Genomic DNA, 24406 nt, shown 5'->3' on the forward strand with positions numbered 1-24406 from the left:
TACATCGCTCTACCTTGCCAACTCCTTCTCTATCTCCCGACTTCCCTTCCTTCTTTCCTAGAAAAACTAAATGATTGAATGCCTAGGCATGTTCCAGGTACTGCACATATTTCTAGATGTGCAAAGCCAAGTAACTGATTTGTTCTCAGAGGAGCTTCTATTTAGTTAATGGCACAGTCTGACCCTGCTAAATAAATAATGCTATCATAAAATGGTAAATGTTGTACTTGAGATATTTCCAGAATAACATGCAGGCTTGGAAATAACATCGAGTGATTATGGTCTTATTTGGCTAAACCCTGAACTTTAAATCAATCCAAACAATACATAAACTTCTTAGTAAGGAGATCTGCAGTTAGGAGTAGTCTTTTAAACTTTGCTAAGTCATAAGTATGAGAATGTCTTGAGTAGGCAGAGACCGTTATTTTGAAACAGAAAAAAAAAAGAATGATTAAATATGTAGAGTATTTGAGGAACGTATGAGAAATGTCTATTTCATTCTGTTAGGCCAGGATGTAGACCTTTCCAACTCACATGATCTTCTCAGTATTGGAACAATCGATCATATCTGAAAATGACAATAGGTGGAAATAATCAAATAACAAAGAAGATACATAAACACTGTTAAGTGATTTGGGCTCTAGCCAGGAGCTGACATTGCTAGAAAATATTTTGCAGAAGATTGTACATATAAAAGCCATAAACACTGACTTTAATTTTCATTAAGTTTTGTTATTCCAAGGTAGAATTGTAATAAATGTAAAGAACACATATGGAATGCCCTTTGTTTTTTATTCAGCAAAGCATACATTTTTTAAAAACATAAAATCATTAAACAGAAGTCAACAAGACATTCCACAAAGCAAAGCAAACACAGCTAGGGCTCCCTGCTGGTAACGTGTTGGGGCTTTTTATTTTGGCATGTAGAGGCCACGGAGACTCACATACTTGTACGCACAAAGATTCTAAGCACTTATTTGGAATAAAGAACTGGGAGTTATAAAACCATGAATGGCTTATAGAATGCAATTTACTAAATTAGTCTTTGTTCTTACAAACTCGAGTAATCTCATCCTTTGACAGCTGAAAATACATATAACCTATATCTTTATAGTCAGTGACCCACGGTTAATTTCCATCATTGGTGGGATTGGCAGAGTTTTCACTCTCTTCAGCTGATGGGCTGTGTCCCCGCTGGCTTGGGATAGCAGGCAGCACTCGGTTTGTCCATAGAGGTTCTCCAGATAGAACTGAGAGGAAAGAACAGAATGAGAGACTTTAAAGGTTTGCTTCTCTCAGAGTCTCACAAGGAATGATCATAGAACTGTGTTATTTCTTATGGAGTTGGAGGCCCTTCTAAGAAGCTTGTCTTAGGGAAAGCTAGACTGCAGGAGAAAGCTGTATTTATCTATCTCTCTAACTCTCTATCTCTCTGTGTATCTAGGGTTATCACATGTAGTCAGGGATGTCAAATATGCACAAATACAAGGTGGGGCTAGGTTTGATCAAAACATGTTCGGGCTGTGTGTGCCTGGCAGAGCTCTCTCTTCCCTGGGTGGAGTAGCTGTTGATGCCAAGTCAGCACAAGGCTCTAAATAAGTCCCAAGATGTTTGTACACTGCTTTTATGCAAACCTCAAAAGGTTCTCAGTTCTTTTAGGAAAAGCACTGTACCTTTCCATTTCTTTTTCATAGAGCTACAGTTTAACTTCCCTTGTCTCCTTAAATTTAATTGTGAAAAGCAAAGCCTCTGGGCTCTGCCAAAGAAAATCCCCTCTCTTTGGCTTCTCCAAGCCATGTCAGGATTCAAGGCTGAGTGATTCTTTCCTTAATTAGATGTCTTTGTGACCACTTTTCTGCCTAAAGACAAAGTCAGACTTGAATTTCATTCAATGATTAAATTCACACCATTCAAAACTCTCACTTTGCACAAAGGAAATGATCTGTCAAGGAAGAGATCTTGGTTTCTACTAACTCTGGACCTATCTCTCCACCTCTCTCTTTCTTTATCTGAAGAAAGACAGGGTTACACTAAGACCTCAAGGTTCATTGTTTTTACCTAAAGAGTTCTAGAACTCTTGATTGATCCCATCCAAACTATATAGCCTAGGGCAGAAAAGCCATGTTGGATATTTACTCTGTGCAAACAGTTGCCAAGTGTTTTACACATATTGTCTCATCTAATCCTCCCAACAGTCTTATCAGGTTGCACTACTCTTATAAGGTAAGTGAAGAAACTGAAGCACAGAAAGGTTAAGGAACTTGTGTTGAATAGTTCAGGCAGCTTCTAAGTCATCTAACCTCTGCAATTTAGAGGATGTCGAGGGCGTGTGCTCACACATATGTTATAAACAAGTGGGTTGGACTAGGAAGAAAAGGAAAGAAATTAGAATCCAGTGAGCATCACTTATTTCATGAGGCAGCTGACTCAGTATCCCATAGTTTTTCTCCTGGCTTTGCTATTTACTACCTAAGTAACAATGGGCAAGTCAGGTAACCTCTCTGAACTCAGTTTTCTCACCTACACTGCCTCAGAGTACAGATATAAGGCTATACAAACTCAGAATTTCTGAGTGTGGGGCCCGGGAATCTACTTCATAACAAGCACTCCAGATAACACTTAATCACACATAAACTTTATCACAGGGTGAACAGAATATATTAACAGCTTATAGTATGAGAAGTTTTGTATAAAATACTACAAAATAATGCCCAAAGTAAAACTGATGAATAGCATCCACTTGATTATTACTTTCTGCTTAGGAATGCATAACCTGGGGGTACAGAAGTAACACACATTTTTATCTGTCCAATAGAGTAAGGGAACCAATGTCAGGAAGCCAGACCCAAGAGAAGAATTTTTAAAGCACCTTCTTCAAGACGTTAAATAATACATAGCAAAATAAACTTCCATTATTGTTTTTACAGTCCAAACACAAAAATTCCTCAAGGGTGGAAGTATTTTTTTTTTTTAAACAAGCATTACCAAGTTGGATGAAGCTTTAAAGACTGTCTCTATTCTATTTTCCTGTAATTTACAAGTTTTGGCACCTGATGTTCCCTTGAAAAATGAAAGTAAACTGAAATAACATTTAGTCCTGTCTAGACGTGTTAGCAGTGTTAACATTTGCAGAGAAAGCTGAGGAAAATTCAAAATACTTACACTTTTGGTCTGGTAGGGGAGCTAGGTTGTTCCGAGTGAAAGGAAGATCCCTAATTTTGGGTCTGTTTGGGGAGAGATGCTGAAAATTTTGTCCTGGGGACAAATATATTTGCATTAATCATCTGAGATTCAATCAAGTGCAAATGATAAAATCCAACATACAAGAGAATCACAAAAGTTGGTAGAGATCATAAAATTTAAGATGATAACAACAACAAAAACAATAATAGTTACATTATACTTTGAGTTTCGATTACATGCCAGTCACTATTTAAATGAAAGGAAAAGGTATCAGAAATCATTTCTTGAATGAACTGATTTAAATAAAATTTTATAAACAAGCACAGTTGGCCAACCATTCTTTAAAACTTAAATATTTGAAAAAAATTAAATAGGGAATTCATGTATCATATATTTATCAGCTCTGTGTTGAGTAAGTGGGTTCTAAGCAGTATATATTCCTCTTGGAGCAATGTTCCGCAATCCTGGCTGCACAGAGAAATTATCTGAGGAGTTAAAAAAAATGCTACTCTGGCTAAATACCACACCAATGGAATGAGAACCTCTGTAGCTGGGACAGGGTGCCAGATTTCTGTCGGCACCCAGGTGACTGTCATGTGCAGTTAGGATGGAGAACCCCTGACCTGACCTGATTGTTGGGAGCTGTGTGAAAGCACTTAGGAGATCTGGATGTTCTAACTTATGTGACCAGCAGTGCTGTGCTAGAGCCTTGCCTACCAGCTCCCATTGTTAAATTGCCGATTGTTAAATTTTCAGGGATTATGTGAGCTGGTTGACATCACACTGGTGGCGTGACATCGGTAGTGGTAGAAGTATTTCCATCAGAGAAATCAGCAAGCACTAATTCTTCTCCTGAAGAGCCAGCTGTTAAACATTTATTAGCACATGACCAAATATCTGAAAATTCAAGGGATACGCAAAAGGTATTCAAATCCATTTAACAAGTTGATTGAATAGTGTAACAAATAGGAGTTTGGGCTCCGGGATCAGATAGCATTAGACTTAATTTCCACCTTGGGCAAATGATGTTCTCCCTCTAAACTTCTATTTCTTCATATGTAAGTAAAAATGGTGAAAATAATTGTCTGTCTTTTCCAGTTGTCATAAAAATTAAATAGGAGAACAAATGTAAAGCATTTAGCTTACAGAGTAAACACTCAGTAAACACTGGCAGTTATTACAGTCTTATTCTGTGGAGTGTTTAACAAGGTCTCCTGCACAGTGGAGCATGTATTCATTTGCCCTTTTGCTTAGTAGTTTAGTAGGAGCCAGAATCACTACAGAAATACTTATAGGGTTTAAGGCTTTCATTTGGGCAAAGCTGTCCTTAGAATAGGGGGAAAAAGCATTAGCCAAGAAGATCCACCTTCCACCTGTGTAGGTGAGTCCAATGGTAGATTTATAGGGGCAGTCATCTCAGCAGTGTCATTTGATGAAGATTAAGCAAGACTTCCAGTCTCTTTGGTAGACATTCTGCCATTATATTTTTACTCCTTTGAACTCTGAAGGTCAAATAAGTTCACAAGCCATTATTTAAAAAGAAAATATTCCTGAGTAGAATTACAGTAAAATCCGTATCAGCTTCTATCTTATTTATTCATGAACACTTGAGCAGAAATTTGCAAAACTGAAAAATGAGATAGTGACAATTATGGATAATCCATATTGAATTTACTATTGGCAGGGACAGGTCTAAATGCTGTAGGGGTAATCTCATTTAATCCTACAATCACCTTCCCTTATGAGACAGATACTATTATCATCCTCATTTTACAAATGAGGGAGGTGTGGCTGGGAGAAGTTCTAAAATGTGCTCAAGGTCACATGATGGGAGGTGACAAAGCCTGGGCTCCAACCTAAGTCTGCCTGGCCCTAAAATCCACACTATCGTGCCTCTTCCTTAGGGGCCAAAGCAATATCAAAAGGATAGGAGAAGTGTCAGAGAGGGACTTCAGCAGTGATTTAGGAGGACGTGGGAACAGAGTTAAACTTCATCCCATACTAGCATTTTGCTTAGTTTTGAAGAGCAGGGTGGAGGGTGCAAAGCCCAGAATTCTCATATCTGTGCTGTAGGCATCTTCAGGGAATGTCCAGCCTGTGAGCACAGGGATGAGGACCGCTGGCTCAGAAAAGATGGGTAAGGTTTTCACATTTAAGTGAAGGAACCAGAAAAGGATGAAGGACCAATAATAATCATAACAAATAAATAAATTTAGCACTTAACTATCGCAAACTCGGTGTATTCTAGAGCCTAGAGTACAAGGGGTAGAGAAGGCAAGATGCTCAGGGTGAGTGACGGATGTGTATTGGAGGAGGCAGGTAAAGTCGAAGCCCACAAGTAGTGCTGTGAGGGTATTGCAGAGGAAAGGAGGATCCAGAGAGGTCATGGTGTCTTGAATCCCACAGACCTTGTTTGAATGTCTACACGGCCACTTCCAAGGTAGCTCTGTGGCCTTAGGCAGGTGGGCTAATCACTCTACTCCTTAACTTCTTCATTTCTAAAATGGGGATTAAAAACTTCTCTCCTGCAGTGTTTTTGAAAGGTTAGTGCGTACGTAAGTTCACTGTCTGCCCCAGAGGAGGCTAGAAAAGGTGGAGCTATTTTATGATAAATAGTAAAAATGGGCCACACCTCCTACAGCAGGCAAGGTGACTTCCACAGAGCAGGTGAGTTTTGAGCTGGTTCTTAAAAGATTGTAGGAATCTGTGAAGCACACAGCAGATGGAAGTTAAAAATGATGTGGGCAAAGAAGTCATAGAGTGAAAAGGTATGGGGTTGTCAGGGAACTGAGAGAGATTCAGGGAACTGTTCAAGTGGGTGAGGGGAAAGAATTTGAGACTGGAGGTGCAGAAGCTGAGAATGGGTGAGGCCAGGCCATGTGGGAGGACTCTGTTTGCCAGCTAAAGAATCTGGCCTTTGTCCTGGAAAGATGCAAAGTCTCAGATGGGTTTAACCGGGGAAGGGGGGGGTTTGGGGGAAGTGGGGGGAGGAGGTCACAGCACCAGATCTACATAAGGAAGAGAGCTCACTGTTGCTGGGGCAGTCTAGAAAATTCTCAAGAAGGAAGTTTTCTCTTGAGGGAGAAAGGAAGCAAGCACTCTCTTATGTTCCTTATGATGGCGTGTAAATAACCAGGCTGGTAGCAAACACCGCAGAGCTTTCTGTTCCATTTTCTCTGAGAGCTGCTCGCAACTAATTAAGCTGATGTACTCCAAATTCCCTCATTAGGTTAAGTGCCTCGTCCCCCAGCTCTCTCCATCTAGCCCACTGACAGGTCTCAATAAATGTTAAGTAATAATCATTACAGCTAAATGTTCAGGGTTGCTGATGTAAGCACGGGATATTGGCTGCCAGGAATTCAAACGGTAGCACCTCTAGCCCATATTATTTCTACTAAACCCAGGACAGGAAAAGAGAAAATCCAAAGTAAAGGGATGATCCAAGTTCAAGCCAGGGTGCAGTGGTATGATTTATAGCATTCAATTGCTTTACCACATTAGGTTTTCACATCAAGTTTGGGAGCTCAGTGCAGAAGTCTGCTGAGTTTCAACCTGCCTAGACTAACAACTTAAACCACTTAAGTGAACCCTCCCAAATGTAGTCTGGAAGCCTCAGTAGTTCTAAAAACAACATCTCAAATTGGGCTAAAAATGTCCACAAAAATAAAATCCATAAGGCAGGGAAATCTTTTTATTTTGGGGAGGACAATGTAATTTCTAAGAAAATCACATTGTAGATAATTTGGTAAGCATACTAACTGGACTTTGAAATTTAAAGAAAGAAATACACTGCCATGGTGATAACTTCCTATTTAGGGTTCTGGGTCCAAGTTCTGAATATGTCACTAATTAGTTGTAAGACTTTGAGCAAATTGTTTTAACTTTTCTAGGCCATGTGAATTTTATGTGGAAAGGACCTCATGAAACAAAATGTTCCCAGACTCTATCCAGAGGGTAGGAAAACTGTGGCCCAGAGAGATGTCTTCCCTTATCAGTCAGGGATTATTTAGGAAAATAGAGACCTCCCTAGGTCTTTGAAACAGGAAATTTTATATAGAAAGTTGGTTATACTGGTGACAGAAAATCTGAGAAGCCAGAGGACAGGGCAGAAGGACAATCCAGAGATTAGCCATAGCAGGAAGATTCAACCACCTCTAGGCTGAAGGGATAAGGGGGAAGAGTGGTATGACCAAGGCCCAGAAGCTAGTGGGAGCTAGAGTGAGGGGCTGTGTGGAAGGAGTGGGAAGAGTTGGAAGCAGAGGGATGTTATGTAGCACTAAACTGGTTTCCCTTTTTCTCCTGCTCTTACCCTTCTGTCAGTGCCTCCTGGCACTTGGCCACAAGTACCTGGAAGCAGCTGCAAGGGAGCCTGAGAAGTGTAGCTTCCCGAGATAAAAGGAGAGCTGGAGGGAAAAGACTAGATCGGAGAGCAAATTTCATCACCTTTTAAACAAAGGTCATTTCTAGCTTGTCTCTAAGGCACAGTGCTTAGCATAGGGCCTGGCACACAGTTTAAAAAGAAAAACCACAAATGTGTGTGTATAGTACTACGTTTAAATCACAGTTCTAACTACATGTATCAACTTGCTTAATCTTAACAGCAACCCACAGTTCTAAATTTCTTCCCATTTTTCACATGAGGAAACAAAAGCTAAGAGAGATTCAGCAACAACAAGTAAATGAGAGAGCTAGAATTTGAACCCACGTAGTGTGGCTTCAGAATCCCTCTCTTAACTACTGAATACGCTGCCTCTTGATAAACTGGGATGATAGATACTCAACAGTCATTTAAAGAATGAATGAATAAGGTCCTTTCCATTTAATATGCCTATGATCTTGTATCTAAATATGAGAAGAAAGTCAATTTAAAGTGAGTTGCACAATTATTTTAGCAAATCCATATTCCTTAAAGCTCATTTATAGGCTGAAGTTTCTTGGAAGATTTATCTTATGACTCAGTTACCTAGAATGGCTTCTAGTTATTATCAGCACTCAAAAATGTTGGTTGAAAAAAAAAAAAAGCTTTGATACAGGCACAGCTAATTATTTAACATTCCCTTTATTCTACTTTTGACAGAACTGTGGGTTCAAGAAATATATAATTTCTCCCCTTAACCCTACTATTAGAAAAACAACAAGAGAAATGTGTTGATGAACAATTGACACTCCATGGAGAGATACTAGAGAGTGGTGTGGATTGGGTTGAACTGGGGGCAGTGATGCCCAAGTGGTGTCCATGGGGGCAGTGGTTACTCAGAACTAGCCAATTACTGCCAATTGCTATTTGGGTTCAATGTTGCCAAGTTTTTCAATTTCCCAACAAAAGCTATAATTTAAAATTTTTATGTGAAGCTTCATGATTTTAAAATATTAGTCATTAATTCACTTAGAAAAATAAGATACTGTGGTAATGAACTGATTTTGGAAGCTGTGTTGCAGCCTTGGTTTTAGAACAATAGTTCTTAGTCTCTGGTGGGCATCACAATCACCTGTGGATCATTAAAAAAATATAAATGAAACTTTTAGGGTGATAATTTTTTGGGGGGAGAATAGACACATATATATTGCTTGTATGTATATAAAAATATAGATACTTTAGTGTGATACATTTATTTAAAATGTGTAGACATACGTGTATGGTCAGGCGGTTCAAGGTGGTGTTCTCTTGGTCTCTGTGCATTCCCCGCTCAACTAGTGCCTGCTTCACCCACACCCGACTCACGTGACAGACCTTCCTATATACCTGCCCCAGGCCCCAGCTAGTGACTGTTTTTATCAAAGGGGTAGTGAGGGGCATGCCCCTGTGCTGGTTGCCCTGGTAACTAATGAGCCAACCTGATGTAATTCCCCCTATAACTGCTAAGCACCCCTCCCCTGGGAGCAAAGGCTGTGGCACACGGTGGGGTGTCGCTCCAGGACCTTGCTTCAGACGTGTAAGATCCCCCTACCCATTAAACCACTGATGTCTCTGTCACTGACTCCAGGCTCTTTCTTTGGTCTTGAAGCTGGGTGAGTACAGGCCTTGTAGGCCTGCAAGGTGCAGCCTGACAGTATGTATACATATTAAATGTGTATAAATATATACCTGTATAGAACATCTCTGGAAGGATAAATTAAAAATTAACAATATTAGTAGCTTTGGATGAAGGGCACTGGGTAGCTGGGGAAGAGGTAGCAAGGAGAACTGCCATGTAACCCTCTGGTATGTGTGGAGACTTGAACCATACATGTGTGAGTGGGTTCTCTTTCTGCACGTATACATAGAAGGCTTTGTCATTTCCCCTCCTTCCTTACCAAGATTTTGGTTCAGTAGGTCTAGGGTGAGGAATGAACACCCGATTTAAAAATAATCACACAAACAAATCAACTTCTCTTAGGTGATATTGCCATATACCCCTGGGTAAGAATCCTTGCTGGTGTAAATAGTAATATTCCTGGTCTAATAGACTGGTCACCACACACATTTGCTGTGATGAGATTAGAAGGCACATACTTTTGCTTGATGATTGCTCTCAGGGTGGAAAAGCAGAATGTTTCTATAGCTTGGAAATCCTGAACCCAGAGGACTCGAGGGAAAAAGGTGGCCTAATCACCCATTTCCTTCTGGTCCTGTCCTCTAGGGTACTGCTATCACTCCAGTTCCTAAGCCAGAACTGCATGACACAGTTTTTGTATAGAGGCTGCCAGGAATGAGGAAGAAGGAAACAAGGACATTACCTGATGAAGGATTATGTAGATGAGGAAGATGTGGTGGTCCTGACACCTCCTGGTGAGATTTGCTGGTGAGCAACCTGTCTAACAGCTTATCAGAAGCAGACACAGTCCACGCTTTATAGAACACCTGGTTAGAATCCCCTTTCCAAGGGTTATCCAGCAATGCCTGGCAGCCAGTTCTGTTATTCAATAAATCCTGCTCACTTCGACTTTTCTGAGATCGCTGGGCTGTGTGATGAGAACCAGAGCTCAGGCCAGCATGGGAAGTGGCCCCCTGGGAGGCTGTCAGGAAGTTATGGCCCAGGGTGATGGGTGGGAGGCTCTGCGTTCTGATTGGTGGAAGACCTTTATGGGCCAAGGGCTTCTTTTCTGGCAAGTGATATTTTGAATTCTCTGAGGCCCTCTTCTTAAAGTCCACCATAGCCACCTGATCACCAGGCTGTTCCTGACAGTTGGTATCCAGGATGCTGTCAAAGGTGGTGATGATGTCATCGACTTCCGAGGTGTGCTCCCCCATGTGCCAGTCCCTGCTGTGATCCTTCTGATAGGCTCTCTGCTCTTCTTTTTTGTTCTTGCAGAAGATATGATTGAGCATGCTGAATCGTCCCTCCTTCCTCTGGGGTCTACTGTTCTGGGAAGGAAGGGGTCGAGTAGGCTCTGTTCTGTGGGAATACAAAATAATAAGGATGATATGTGAGGATAGGAAGTAGAGACAACACTACAACCAAAGAAAATACCTCCCACTATTTCATCTGCTTGGGCAGGTTGTCCGAGATCATTCAGACACCCCAAAGCCTCTCAAGTCAAAGGTGATGTGCAAGAACACCCTTTGCCACCTCCTTCCTTGCCCTGGTTCGTTCTCTGCCCAGTTAGAACATTTCTTAGTTAGATTCCTCTTGCTCACTCAGGGGCTATCCTTTCAAAATTTGTTTTCGCCAAGGGATAACTTAAGCTGAAAATAGCTTAAAGCATTACTGTTCTCACTTCTTAAGGACATCAGTAGGAGTGCAAGACATGAAGGGCAAATGTTGAGTTCAGGCTTCAACCAGCAGCAGCAGGGTGGAGGTTGCAGAGGTAGGGGGAGTGTGGTTTTACGCTTTCTCTGAAAGGGGTCCCAGGAGGTCTGGGCAGAACTCTGACATTATCCACCTCAGTAAGACTGCCCATTTTATGCTGTTTGTGTGTTGTTTCTTGTTGAGTTTCTACTAAATTTCCTATTGAAAAACACTTTAAAAAAAAAAAAAAGTATACTAAAAGCAGCCAAGGAGAGAAGCTTTTGTTGGGCTTCAGCTGCAGAAGAGGAAGTGTGTAAGTCAGAGGTTGGGCGTGGCAGCAAAAGAAAAGTGAGCAATGCCCAATGGGTGGGCAATTTCTAAAGGAAATAAAGGTCAGCAGCTGTCCGCTGGCTCTTCTTGTGCTGAGAGTTTCCCTGAGGCTCTACTCTGTTTTTATTCCTTGGAAAATTCTGTGTTATTCTCTTTTGAGGCCACAATTGATTTAATGCTTTCTGTGGTATGAGTTAATTGATGAAACCTGACCCATGTGCAGGCCCTAAAAGCCAGATTGCAACATTACTCTTTGGAGTGAGATATTGTAATCTGTAATTTGAAAAACATCACCACTTATTTTGGCTGCATGTAATTTTTTTTTTCTCCCTTGCAGGTCACACAGTGCACAATTGAATCTTTATTCCCATGACATATTTTTATCTTCCTTCTTTCACCTTCCAGTAGGCTTTTTGAAATACCAAACACAGCTTCTGGAGTCCTGATACTGTCAGAGAGAACCCCAGGAGAGCTGTAACATTCTTTCAAGTTTCTCCAGATAGAACATGCCCTTATTTAATGCTACTTCAGCATATTCTACAATCAGTCTCCTCCTCCTGTTAAAGGTTGTGATTTGGGTCAGCAGGTCTCAAATTGTGGTCCACTGAACCTCGAAGGTTGGGTCCCTGACAGACTTCAGGGGTTTTATGAGGATTAAACTATATTCATAATAATATCAAGATGCTGTTAAAATGTGTAGACATACGTGTATGGTCAGGTCGTTCAAGGTGCTTCACCTACACCTGACTCACTTGACAGAGAGAAATGTTGATTTAGCCAAAAGAACAATTAAGAGGACATGGCATATAGGTAAGAGAAAAGGGAGAAAAAGGAAAGAAAAGATTAAATTTTAGTGAATGTTGGGCTGACAGATTCAGGCTTGCTACTATTATTTTCCTCCACAGAGTCAAGGACATGTCATTTTATATTAGATAATGGCAAACACAGTTATTCACTTATTCCTAGTTTTGTGCATGGGTAGTTTAAAAAATTTCATCCAATTTTATAAATCTTTGAGAGGAAGGAAAAATGAATGCCTCCTCGTGTGCTCACCTGCTGTCTTGGGAGAGGAGCTGGACACAGGCCGTGTGGCCGCAGTACAGGGCGTAGGCCAGGGGCGTGCTCTCATTGATGTCTCGCAGGTTGCTGTCCATGCCCAGCTCCAACAGTGACTGCACACAGTCTGCCTTCCCTGCAGCTGCAGCCCAGTGCAGAGGTGTCCTGGGGGACCACAGGGGAACAACACAAGTGCCTAAGCACACGAATGGTACAGGTGGTTTAGCTGGCAACAGCTCCTGCTCCAAGTTGGATGGTGGCAGGAGAGACTGGTTGCTATTTACAGTGTGGAAATGGTATGTATTAAGTGGGGCTTCAGGATGATGGTGTACATGTGTAGGGGCCTCTCCTCTAATTCTGACATTCCTTAGCCTTCTGCCTTCTCTGGCCTTTCTGAGAATTTCCTAGAAGAGGAAGCAATGAGTCAAAGGGTATGAACAATTTTAAGGCTCTTTATACATAGTGCAAAACTGCCTTCGAAGAAGACTCAATTTCTCTTCCTACCAGCTGTGTCCTTATGCCTTATTTATATTAGTTATCTTTAGTACCATCTTTAAAAATCTTTCCCAACTTGGTAGGCAAAATGATACTTCAGTGTTGTTTTCTGCTGCCTTTCTTTAATTAATAGTGAGGACGAACTTTTGAAATATGTTTGCCATTTGAATTTCTTCATTGAGATGACTCAATGCCCTATACCAATTTTTACATTAAATTGTTAGTTTTCTTACTAATTTACATGAGCTTTTTAAATATTAAAGATAATCCATTTTTTCTAGTTTATGTTTATGAAAATATTTCTCCAATTTGTTACTTAGCTTTTAATTTTTTAGCAATTTTTTCCATTTTCTATTAAAAATTTTAAAAAATAATGACACTTAATGACCTCTTCATTTTTGGTTTGTTTCATGATTTTATGTTTTAGAAACTCCTTCATCAGCCAGAAGGTAGACAAATATTCATCAGTATTTAAACCTTTGCTAAATTGTAAAACCAGTATTTTCTTAAGAAAATGGGAAAAAAAAAGCCAGAGACTCTGGGAGAAAATATTTGCAAATTTCATATCCAACAAAGGGTTTATATTCAGAATATATAAAATCTTTCAAAATTGAACAATAGAAAAATACACAAGCCAACTTTAAAAATTAGCAAAAGGGGGATGGTATAGCTCAGTGGTAAAGCATGTGCTTAGCATGCATGAGGTCCTAGTTTGAATCCCCAGTATCTCCATTAAAAAAATAAAATTAAATAAAAAAATTAGCAAAAGATTAGAACATTTTATCAGAGAATTATGCATAATGGTAAATAAGCACATTAAAAAGGTGCTCTATAACATCTTTCATTAGCAAAATGCAAATTCAAACCACAATGGGATACCACTACAAACTTATCAAAATGGCTAAAAAAATTAAAACAAACAAACAAACAAAAATAAACCAAAAACCAAAACCCTGGCAATACCAAGTGCTGGTAAAGATTTGGGGCAACTGGAACTTTCATACATTGCTGGTGGGAAGGCAAAACAGAAATAGCCACACCAGAAAACAGTTAGTTCCCTCTAAAGTTAAACATACTTACCACATGACTGAGTAATCTCACTTCTAGATATATTGCTAAAGAAATGACAATTTTTTTGTTCACACAAAAACTTGTACACAAATGTTTATAGCAACATTATTAATAATCACCTAAAACTGGAAACAACCCAATGTCCTTCAACGGGTGAAAGGATAAACAAACTGTAGTTCATCCACACAATGGACTACAACTAGGCAATATAAAGAACAGTCTGATTTATGGAACATAGATGAATCTCAAGTGCATTTTACTAAGTGAAATAAGTCAGTCTCAAAAGATTACATATTGTATATTTCCATTTACATGATATTCTGGAAAAGGCAAAACCCAAGAGACAGAGAACTAATCAGTGGTTCCTAGAGCTCAGGATGGGAGAGGGCTTGACTACAAAAGAACAAACTGAGTTGATGTTGGATTTGATGGAATTGTCTTGAATCTTGTCTGTGGTAGTTACATGAATCTATGCTTGCATTAAAACTCAGAACTATACATCAAAAGAAAAAAAGAGAGAGTAAATTTTACCAAATGTAGATAAAAAGGAAACCAAATATTTGCTTCTAGATTTATCTGGATTAAAAAAACTGTATGTGTGTCTATAATGTGTATTTTGGTATGTGTGGAGCTGGTCTGTTTTTCCAGTTACATAGCCAACTTTTCTCAACTTATTAATGTGGTGAGATCATATTTTGAGATCCTGACATATACATACGTACATACATACATACACTTTTTCTCTTTCTCTTTCCTCCATTTAAAGAAATGGTTGACTTTGTGCTCAACCTCAGGGGAGGGATGTAGCAGGCTGGATAAGGGAAATAGTGTCTCTCTGTTTCCAAAAGTAAAGCCCAGAACTGAGACAGAACTGGAGCAAAATAGTTCCCCAACAGTAGAAAGAGTCCCCATCAGCTGTCAAGGCAGATGAGACAAGAGGGTGATTAAGAGCATAAAGGACCACTGGACCCAAGAGCAAAGGGGGCCAGATTCCTTGGCAGAGATGCTGGGAAGTACAGTGGGACCATGGAGGTTAAGGAGAGGCACAGAGAGAGATGACATTCCTGCAAAGGGGTTTCCTGTGAAGAGAATGGCTATTCTTTCTGTCAGTCACTCTGGGAAAGAATCAATCCTGGGGCAGGAAAGGAAGGCCTGGCAGGCCTCTCCTTGGCCTCACTCTGGTGCCTGACTCCTGGCAGAAGGCCAATCCTCGGAGAGCCAAGAGGTCTCTCAGACATGGAGGCAGCCGGGGGCTAGATGGAGAAGGGCTCAGTTGGGGTTATCTGTGAAGGGGCTTGGGCTTTAGTATTTGGAGAGTAGCCATGTCCACAGTATGAACAGAGTTCCCATGCATAGACTGTGTCCTCTGTCAATCAAGCATCTTTCTCCTCATGTTATGCCATGGGCAGCAATTTGAGAACACTTACTAGGACCATATATTTTTTCAATAGAGTGATCAATCACACTGCCTATTTGAATCTGTAGCAGATATGATTCATTCCATTCTATGTGAGAGGTCTCCAGACTATATTTATTACAAAACAAGATGAGGCACCAGCCATATTATGCCCCCCTGTTTAGAGAGTATATTACCATTAAATTCAGCAGATGGTAAATTGGACATTAATATAGTCAGGTTTACCAACAGGTGACAATTCACTCTGGAACACTGTGAAATACTCCTCTACAATAATTGCTAAGACTGACTGTTTTAATTCTTCTGACCATCAGCATGAAGAAGAGGTCCAGAAAAACACAGGAAAAACTTAAATTATTTTGAAGATAAACAAAAGAAGCATAGATAACTTCAAAGCTTCTAACTAATACACATAGAGCCTTTGTGGGCCATCTGTAGTATACAATTTCAAGTTATCTAAGCTGTAGTTCCTTTCTTGTCTCAAGCTTCAGAATAGTCCTGCAAACATAGCAGACTGGACTCAGCTATCCAGTGAGGAGCTGGAGGGTCAGGGCCCATGACGCAGAAGAAATGCATCAGAGGCAAGCAGTGGGCTGATGAGGTGGTCTCTGAATGGCAGGAGATGATGGGTGCAAGAACATTGGCTGAGGTGTCAGCAGCCAAGGAGTGATTTATGGAACATGTAAATATTCCCTAGAGAATTCCCAGAACTATGTAGGGAGGAGAATTTGATAAAAGACTGTCCTTCCTGAAGATAAATGAATTGGGTTTTAAGGGAGAGTATGACCTTTTAGACTGATCAAATTTGGGACATTTACGCTACATAAGCTATTTCTGAGTTAGGTGTTCTGGGCTATCAATCAAACTAGTGCCACCATGTTGTAAATGTCATAGATGTATGTGTTTTACTATCTCACAGAACTAGTTCTTAGTTCCCCCATATTTTCCCTCATCCTCCTTTCTTTCTTTTTTTTTTTTTATAATTGCCTTATTTTTCTTCCCTTTCCTCAAAAACTTTCTCTCTACTGGAAAAAAGAAGGAAAGAGAAGTCACAATTATTACAAATGCTTAAGTACTTAAGCCTAAGAAAAATGTGAAAGCGTCTATACTAACACAAGCTTGCAGTTTCAATGTGGAGGCAGAGCTGCACGAGGCAGAAACTGAAACAAAATGGAGAGCAGGATTTAATCAATGCATACAACACATGAGCTGAGCTTTGGAGCAGGAACTAGATCCTCCTTGAGATTTTACTTCCCTTTGAACCCTCGTAGGACCCGTCTTGTAGACTTTTTTTCTCCCCTTGGTTTTCCTTTCTTCCCTGAGGCTGGGGGAACTAAATTTTCTCTGCTAAGCATGTGATAATGCAGAATGGGAAATACTCTATTCAGAGCTGGTTCTAGAAGTATTTTGAAGTAGGTAAACTTTCTCCAGCCCTCTTTTCCTTCTTTTTCTCTTCTACTTGCTTACCTGCTCAGGTTCAACATCTGCTCTTAGGAAAAGGTCTGCTTTCAATGATTTAAACATTAATTTTAATTAAAGTCATCATGTTAACCATCCCCAGTTTCTGAGACTTACATGGAACCCAAGAATTTTTTTCCTTGTGGTATAAAGATTTCAGGTATCAGGAAGTAGAAGGTGCTTCTTGGGGTATTTAAAATCATGATAAGTAGGTGGCTAATTCTGTACTTCAATAGAAAAAGGTAAAAGAAACCACAGGTAGTATACAAACCTTATACTTATTTTCAATAGTGTTATTTGTTGTTGTATTATTATTATTATTTTTGTATTGTTCTTATATTTCCATACAATAGTCTTTTTTGGGGGGGCCTGGATGTTTTTAAAAATTGAAGTATAGTTGATTTACAATGTTGTGTTAATGTCTGGTGTCCATTCAATAGTCTTATTTGTTGTTATATTATTCTTACATTTCTATTGAACCTGTATTATTCTTTTATTTCCATTATTCTTGTATTTCCATTGAATCTATGCCTAACTGAAACAAAGATTAGATAAACATTGTAGTTAAAAAGCTGTAATAGTAGATTATGGGTAAAGGGCATCATGGGTGAATGGCTCTATGTCTGGAACACAAGGGTCCAGGTTTTCATTTAGTTGTTAACTACCTCTGAGGTAAGTCTCTTTACTTTTCTCGACTCAGTTTCCTTTTCTACACCAATACATCTTTAATGATTGAAGAAAATCAAAACAAAACTATGATAAGGTCACATCTAGTTCTGAATACAAACCCTCCATTATGCTCTTCTCTGGATAACAAGAACTTGTTGACTTTACGACATAATCCAGGAATGAAGGAAAAAAAAAATAAGACTTACTGTTAAGAACAAAAAGCGAATATAGCAGGAAGCCATATACAGAAAGCTTTCTGAGAACACTGAGAATGTTTAGCAAAAAGTGGAAAGTCTGACAACACTGTACGGTCACAGCGTTTCTCTCCATAACAATGACTTTTCCTGCCCTGACTAAAATAGAGCAGGGTTTATTGTCACAAGCACATATATAAATATTACTGGCAGTAAGGATCTGATCACATAGGATAACTCCTTAAACATGTTATTTATTTTGAGGTTAAAATTTAGAAAAGATGACTGGTATTTGCCAGCCCTTTCTGAGTTGCCATGGATACCTGTCGTCCACATCCAGAGCCTGCAGGTTGCACTCAGGGACTCTCGCCAGCTCGCCGATGATGTCGCTGAAGCCTGATGCTGCAGCGATGTGCACGCACGTCTTCCCACTCTCATCGTCACAGTTGATTATGGATGGACCCTGGTGATGGCTCAGAATGATGGAACACAGAATTCTATTTCCACTCTGGAAAACAGAGTCAAAGAAAGCTCATTATGTACAATCCAGTGCTCCTCCCCATCTATGCATCTTAAGATAAAAATTCAAAGTAAAAAATTCAAAACAACAACAAAAAAAGAAAATACACTTTTATCAAACCTACTAACAAATTTCCACTTGTCTCAAGTCACTGCAGGGATTTTTGTCTCGCGTAAGAGCTAAACTGTCTTCCATAAGTAGTGAACTAAGGAGGACTTAAATACAGGTATAATTGACCTACATCAGAGCTAGCATGATGGGTGGACCTCCTAGACAACTTTCTCATTAAACCTATTCATTTGCTTCCCCACTTGCTGTAGACGTTGACCCCTGAGAAACTGGCGGTGTTAATTTTAAGGTTAACAAAATGATGATGATGAGTACTGACTGGTGGCATAATGATGACCAAAATGGTCTAGTAATGGTCAAATTGCTATAAACTGCATGTAATTTAATTGCCAAAATTCTTTGTGAAAGGAAGTGGATCATAATTTAGTAGCTAATCAATAAAGAAATAAAACAAGTATGAGAAGGAAAGAACTTCAGGCAACCACCTAAACTGGGTCCCTCTTTCTGTGTCAGTCTACAAAAAGCTTTTTATCTTATTTTTGAAAGGAGGCTATTCTATACTCTTCTTAGTAACCCAGCCCTAAGAGCCACTAGCTATTCCTTGAGAGTATCCTACATCCCTTCAGCTCGAACAAATGAGTAAATAAATGCTGTGCATGTTACCTTTTCATTTGACTGAAAAACAGAAAAAAACACTGTGTAAGCATTTGCAATTTAACATGACAAAGAGTCCTTAATGGCCAATAAAATAAATTCTAGTTTTATCTCACACAAATGGAAAGTCTTATCCTACAGATTTCTCCTGATATCTGTGGAAAGATTATAAAACAGTCCAAATATATACATCAGCATCTTCCTTTTCTCAATGAATCCATAGAGACCCTGTAACTCCATGCACCCATCTTATGGGTAGAATGGGGGTCCCTAGGAGGCATAAGGAGCAGGTTAAAGAAATGAGAGAGAGACACTGTAGTCCTGGGAGCCAGGAGCCAGGCCACATGCCACGCTCAGGGACCCTGGGCAAAAAAGGAGAGTTGTATTTTTAAAAATTGCGATTTTAATGCACTCTAAATGCTGTTCAACAGCCACCTCATAATAAATGTTCCTACATTAAATTTCCTTTGGCATTCTTCCCATTTTATGATCCCAGTTTACCTGACTCCAGGGTTGTGTTTAGAACCTCTGAGTCAGTTTGCACAGTTCTGTGGAACAGCACTCACTGGTTTTCAATTGTCCTCTTCCTTCCCCTCCCCTCTCTGTTTGCATCCGCCACTGACTTTCCGGATGTTACTCAGCTTGGCTTCACAGAGAACCACTACACCGTGAAACTTCCCGTGTACTTCCACTGTATCAGGGGACAGCAGCTGGTACCAGTTCTGAAACCTCTTGCGGGACCAAATGCCCGGGGCACTCAAAGCTCTCAACTTTGAGCCCCAGGAAAAGTACTGAGTAGATTTTAAATGCTACAACCAGGGCCAGCTATATAATTTGTGGAGTCCAGGGGAAAATTAAAATGTGGAACTGCTGCTCACTCAGCAGGGAAATAGTGTATTCCTTTCTTCTACAGTGTCTCTCTTGACTGTCATGATTTTTATTTGCTCTTTAGTGTCACACTCCCTTAGGCTGGGGATTCACACAGAGAGTGCGAACCCTCCCAGGTACCTGGGGCCCCATCTTGCAACTTGGCATGTACTTGATCCTGACCCTCTCTGAGTCTGTGCCCAAACCCTGCCAGAGGACTGCGGAGCTGGGGCCTGAGCATCTGACCCAGGGTGGCAGGGAAGTGGGACCATGTGAGCCAAGGCTCCACTGTCCTCCTGTCCTATCAGACTTAACTTACAGAACACAAATTCAAAGATAGAGTTATTGAGAATTTTCCAATGGCCACAGAGCATCGTGCCCCAAGCACAGAGCTCCCTTCTGAGTGTGGGGCCCGCTGTGGCTGTACTGGTGGCAGGCCCATAGGTGGTCCCTGACTTCAACCTTTTTCTTTCTCTCCCTCTCACTTTCCGTCTTACATCCTATTTCTCCTTCCATCCTCCTTTGTCTCACAATAACTTTCAAATCTTTTGGATCAGTGAGTTAAGTTCTATAGCATGCTTGTCATCAGAAGGTGGTTACAGTGACCGTATCTAAACTTTCATGCCTGCTTTATCAACTTTGCTAAGATTCTTTTACTTGATTTTACTTCAACATATTTTGAAGGGGTCTGAAATATGAACATTTAAAACAGTCAAGACTGAACTATATTATGCTGTAACCAGGAATTGACACAGCATTGTAAACTGACTATACTTCAATAAAAAAAATAAAACAATCAAGAGACCCCTCTCCCCTTTTAAGACGCACTAGCCATTGGAGAGGGAAAACAGAAGCAAAAAAATAATGTCCACTCAATGAATTTATTTTGTTTACAATTTCCTAGAAGAGCAAAGGAATTCGGGTTGCCAAAGTGATTCAAACAGCAAAACACTCTGTCATGGTTCTCCCTCTGTGTAAGAGGGAGCATCAAGCACAGAAGGAAAAAACAAAACCCACTGCTCACACTCTCTCTTCTCCCTCCTCGCCTGACACAAGGAGGAGCAATTTTGGAAGCAGCAAACTGAGCCAGGCTGCTGCCCAGCACATCCGAATCGGCCTCTTCTAAGATCCTGACCAGACCGTCCCTAGGCAGCAGTTTCCTCTGGAGCTGGAGTGTTACATGGGGCTTCTTTGGATAAGAGAACTTCCACCTCTTAACATTTTTTCTCCAAAATGCCTTTTTGGGATCTTCCTGACAATTCCTTTGCCTCTAAACCTGACACTCATAACATTATCGCTATATTTTCTTTTTCTTTATAAGCATATCCTCCCAGGAATAATGCTGATGGCGATGTTCACTGAGTGAACTATCTATGCTCAGCACTGGTCTAAGCATTTCCATGTACTAACTCATTTAATCCTGAAAATAACCCCATGAGATTGATACTCTTATCATCTCTATACTGTAGGGGAGAAATTGGAGGCACATAGGGATTAAGTTGCCCAAGGTCATGGTCAAGAGGTGCCAAAGCCAGGATGGACTGCCTGCAGAACCCTTGCACTTCCTTACTACACCACTTCGTCTTTGATAAAAGAAATGGTCTATTTATTTGATCCTGCATGTTCATACTAGGGGAGTTTCAAGTGAAAACTGCTGTTTAGATCGACAGCATCAGTAGCAAAGAAGTGCACCTTTCCAACTGAGAACTTCTTTCAACATTAGGCGCTTCAAAAGCCTCTCCTAGGAGGGTTGCCATGGTGCACTCTTGTAAGAATTTGAGAGAGCCCTGGAGAGTACTAGTCTGTGAGCTGAGGCCCTGGCTCAGTGGTCTCCTGGTAACAGCATTCCTTTCTTGGCAAGCTGGGCTGAGTGTCAGTCAAAGGTAGGTTCCAAGACTGGGAAGCCTTGGTCACAGAAACCAAGAAGCACCAGAACAGAAAAAATGAGATGGTGCCCAGAAGGCCCTTAGGAAGAATGGAGACTGGGATTCTGTTTGGTGGGAACACCATTCAATAGGGGAAGATTATTGTACAGATCTTATTCTCATGGAGCTCTAGAATTCTGCACTGGGTGGCCAGATGAGATTGTAGATTTTATTTTTGATGTATTTGTGTAGTTTTTGTCCATGGGTAATCCTTCAAGTTGCTTTCATGTACTCTGAACACTGCTGGGAACTGCTGAGTCCTAGTCATTCTCTTTCTGTCTCATGAAGGAAGGGAGTACATAAGCCTTGCCAAGAAGAAAGTTGAATGAATGTAAAGTAATTTTGCTATAGGCAGACTGATAAAAAAACAAGATTCCAATATCCTGATTGTAGACCCTTTTTATTCTAAGTGACCTTCGAAGGAGTCTTAGTGGGAGCTTTAAGACTAGTTGTTTATTTGTTAACATGTTGGGGGAAATTAGTTATATGGTGACTTCTTCGGTAAGGGAACTCCAAAATCCTTCCTTCTCTTGGAAGTAGTGGGTCTGTTTCTATCACTTGTCCCATGATGGTGACTATACAGAGCAGAGGCTATGGTTTTAGGTCACAAGGCCCCTTTAAAGGGGTGGGTGGTTTTGTGCTGTGAGAAGACACTGGCCCATAAGTTCATCTGGAGCCAGATGTGTTAGACTGGAATGGAGCTGGAGGGGAAGATCTACTAGTTTATACAGTGTGAACATTTGAGAGTTGAGGGTTTGGGGCTAGCTAGAGGAGAAAGATGCCCCCATATCCTGGCTTAGAATTAGGACCATCTTCTTGGTTAGCCTCTTTGGACCCAGGCTTTCTGCTTGGCCTGGCTCCAGAGGCTGCTGTATCCCAAAGCTGGGGACTGACTACCCTGGAGAGTTTTGGAAGATGGGAGAAACGGCAGGGGAGAGGCAGTGAGGCATGGGGATCCTCAGCTGCTGAACTGCTTCATTTCACAGGTGTTCTAATGATTAATATGGGGGAAAACCCCACAAAAACCTCCTTCCTTGCAGTGTTAGTATGTAGAAAGTGGCTAGCTCCTGCTTCTAGCTGTTTGGCAAGGTGACAGTCTCCAGGGTATCTCTGCATTCCCACATTCACATTCACATCTGTGACTGGGAATTTTTATGCTGAAATGGAGCTTAGAAAAGAGTAACTCATAGCAAATACTTGCTGAACAATGCACAAATAAACAAATTAGTAAAACAAGGCTTACAAACTATGGGCAAAGCCAAGCAGATTAGAATTTACCCATCCTTTTTAGCTTCCCTCTCTTTTTCTCATTATCTCCTTCCTTTCACTTTTTTCTTTATTTGTATTTACTCTGAGGCAAGACCCTGTTTTTCTTCTTTCTACTTCATCCCTTTCCTCTCTACAGTCGAGCACTGGGGAGCTCACACGTGCAGGCCACTTTAAGGTAGGTCAGTCTCTGCTCCCAGGGTAATGGGGTTGATTTCGCAAACTTTCTCTTTGTTTACTCTGGGCTTATGTGGCTTTGTAGATAGCCTCTTATCAAGCACTGGGAGGGCCTGGGTACCCGCGTGGGTCTGGGGTGTGCTTTGGCGATGACAGCCTCCCCGTGCACGAGTTTTGCCAACTGTGGACTGAGGGGTTGGACTAAATGACTTGTGTGGTTCCTTCCAGCTCTAAGGCTCTTTCATCTTATGAACTGGATTCACTGATATATGACATTTATATTTACCCTTTGGCATACTAAATATATTTAGAGTTAAAGTATATTTATAAGATTTCGACACAATTCAAACAGTTGATCACAGATCTTGGCCACCACAGGGAGGAGGAGGACTCCATGCTGGACCAAACCAGTCTCAGGCACTAAGGTCTTGATGGTATATTCAAGAGCTCTAAGGGTGTGTGTGTGTGTGTTTTCTTTAACCACACAACCACATACTGAATGAACAAACATGAAATAGTTGTTTTTGTATCAGTGCAGTTCTTTTCTTTCTACCTTCCCTTGAAAAGAGTACTGAAAGAAGAGTACTGCTAAGGAAAAGTCTAAATAAACGCAACTTCTAGGATTAGGAAGGAGCTAGTGGTGAGATTTGTGGGGCAGATCCTTGCCCCTCTCACTGACCTGCCATCATATCTATCTTAGAATTCCTATCATTAGGAAAAACTCCCTGATATTAAGGTATTACATTTCTGGAAAACTTGGTTAAGCTGAAAACAGTATTTCACAGAAAGAACCCAATAAGGCATTAATCTCATTGGCTTGAGATGGGTAAGTTTATTGAAGTGAATTCAGTGAATACTTCTCTAATAACCTAAGATTCACAAAGATCTGTTCTGGGTCTTGAGAGACATCTGGATGCATAAGGCACATTGCCCTTAAGTGCACAGTCTAGAAGAGGAGACACAGGCACCTCGCTGATTGTAACACTAGTAATAGAAGTAAGGAAGTGCTAGATGGACGACATGGAGGGAAAATTCTGAAAGGGAGCTCAACAAAGAGGGTGAACTTAGTTGGGCCTTGAGAAATAAGGAAGAATAAGTACAAATTCTGCAGTTAGAAGGGATGATGTGGGGAATGTAGGGAGAAAGAAATGTTTCACCAAAAGGGAAGAACATGACAAAGGGGAAGACAGAATGAATGTCTATGAGATACAGAGATTATTAATATTCTCTCATGACTGGAGTACAGCCTATATGAGCTGAAGAGGAAAGGGCAGGGGGGTGGGGTGGGGTGGGGAGCAGGCATTCACAGCAGTAAGTGGAAATCCAAGGAGTTTGTTCTTTACCAC

General features: G+C 40.6%; 1 protein-coding gene across 7 annotated transcripts in view; it reads right to left on the reverse strand.

Annotated features, from left to right (window-relative positions):
• Window positions 1–670: 670 nt before the first annotated feature.
• Window positions 671–24406, reverse strand: part of ANKRD55 (ankyrin repeat domain 55) — a 661295-nt gene continuing 637559 nt past the window's right edge. For all 7 annotated transcript variants that reach the window (XM_032472436.1, XM_032472450.1, XM_032472447.1 and 4 more), the window contains 5 exons: window positions 17906–18090; window positions 12276–12443; window positions 9901–10559; window positions 3163–3255; window positions 671–1250 (listed from right to left, as the gene is read on the reverse strand). In XM_032472436.1, coding sequence (XP_032328327.1) covers window positions 1129–1250; window positions 3163–3255; window positions 9901–10559; window positions 12276–12443; window positions 17906–18090 — 1227 coding nt within the window. In that variant the 3' untranslated portion in view covers window positions 671–1128. The remainder of the gene's footprint in view (window positions 1251–3162; window positions 3256–9900; window positions 10560–12275; window positions 12444–17905; window positions 18091–24406) is intronic.

Source organism: Camelus ferus, chromosome 3 (genome assembly GCF_009834535.1).
Source record: "Camelus ferus isolate YT-003-E chromosome 3, BCGSAC_Cfer_1.0, whole genome shotgun sequence".
NCBI lineage: Eukaryota > Metazoa > Chordata > Mammalia > Artiodactyla > Camelidae > Camelus > Camelus ferus.